The sequence below is a fragment of the Sphaeroforma arctica genome (genome assembly GCF_001186125.1).
Source record: "Sphaeroforma arctica JP610 unplaced genomic scaffold supercont1.11643, whole genome shotgun sequence".
Taxonomy (NCBI): domain Eukaryota; class Ichthyosporea; order Ichthyophonida; genus Sphaeroforma; species Sphaeroforma arctica.
Window position 1 is genome coordinate 1 of NW_014028915.1, and position 807 is coordinate 807.

Consider the following 807-nt stretch of genomic DNA (forward strand, 5'->3'; position numbering starts at 1 on the left):
CCTCATCGAAATCTATGACAGAACAACACAGATATCGCCCGTTGCCATCGAGTGCTAGAGATGTAACAGCCATTCAACGACAACGGTTGTAAGCTCAAAATTCCCCAAACAGCGCACACATGTCTAAACTTAACATACACAGAGCTCTCTTTAAGGTTCAAAGCTTTCAGGGTTTTAGGGTTTTAGGGTTTAAGGGGTTTCCCTCCTCACAGAGCCCTTTTCACGTATAACGGTTTCAGGGTTGTTTTTTTTTTTTCTGCTCACCTTTGCGTTCGGGCACTTATTGAGAGCCGTTTCAAACGCCGTGTACCATCGCTCGGCATCGGATGTGGTGACACAGCGTACGTACAACGGATTATCCTGAGTGCCGACTATCAGAGTGGACTGGTCCGCACCTGCGGCGTACGCAACCGTACAGTACGAGTTCAGGCCGACATCGCCCACGTGCTGCGTAGTGGACAATTAAAGAGGTGAGTGTGTCATAGACGTTTGACTTCAGCGAAGGGCGAATTGGGTGAAAAAGTGCCTAATAGAGGTTTATGTGACCCACACGCTTTGTGGTGAACAACTAAAGAGCCGTTTATAGTTAGTGCATACCTGGGTGAGATCTCTGGATCGATAGACTGAGAAAGTTGTGCCCTCTAAAACACACCACCGTGGTTTGGACACGGCCATGACCTTCTCATCGAACACTTGTTGCAACCGTACCAATCCCTCTTCTCTCTCAGTGGACCTGCGCATGCATGGGAGGTGCATAGAAGAAGATAAAGAAGGATGCGCAATGGGTAGGGCTGTCGATATGTGAGA

General features: G+C 48.5%; 1 protein-coding gene across 1 annotated transcript; it reads right to left on the reverse strand.

Moving 5' to 3' along the window:
• Positions 1-189: 189 nt before the first annotated feature.
• Positions 190-741, reverse strand: SARC_17676 (hypothetical protein; the record flags this gene model as incomplete). The annotated part of the gene is made up of 2 exons (XM_014288234.1): positions 190-447; positions 598-741. 2 exons carry the CDS (start codon positions 739-741, stop codon positions 190-192), a joined length of 402 nt encoding a protein of 133 aa, XP_014143709.1.
• Positions 742-807: the final 66 nt, after the last annotated feature.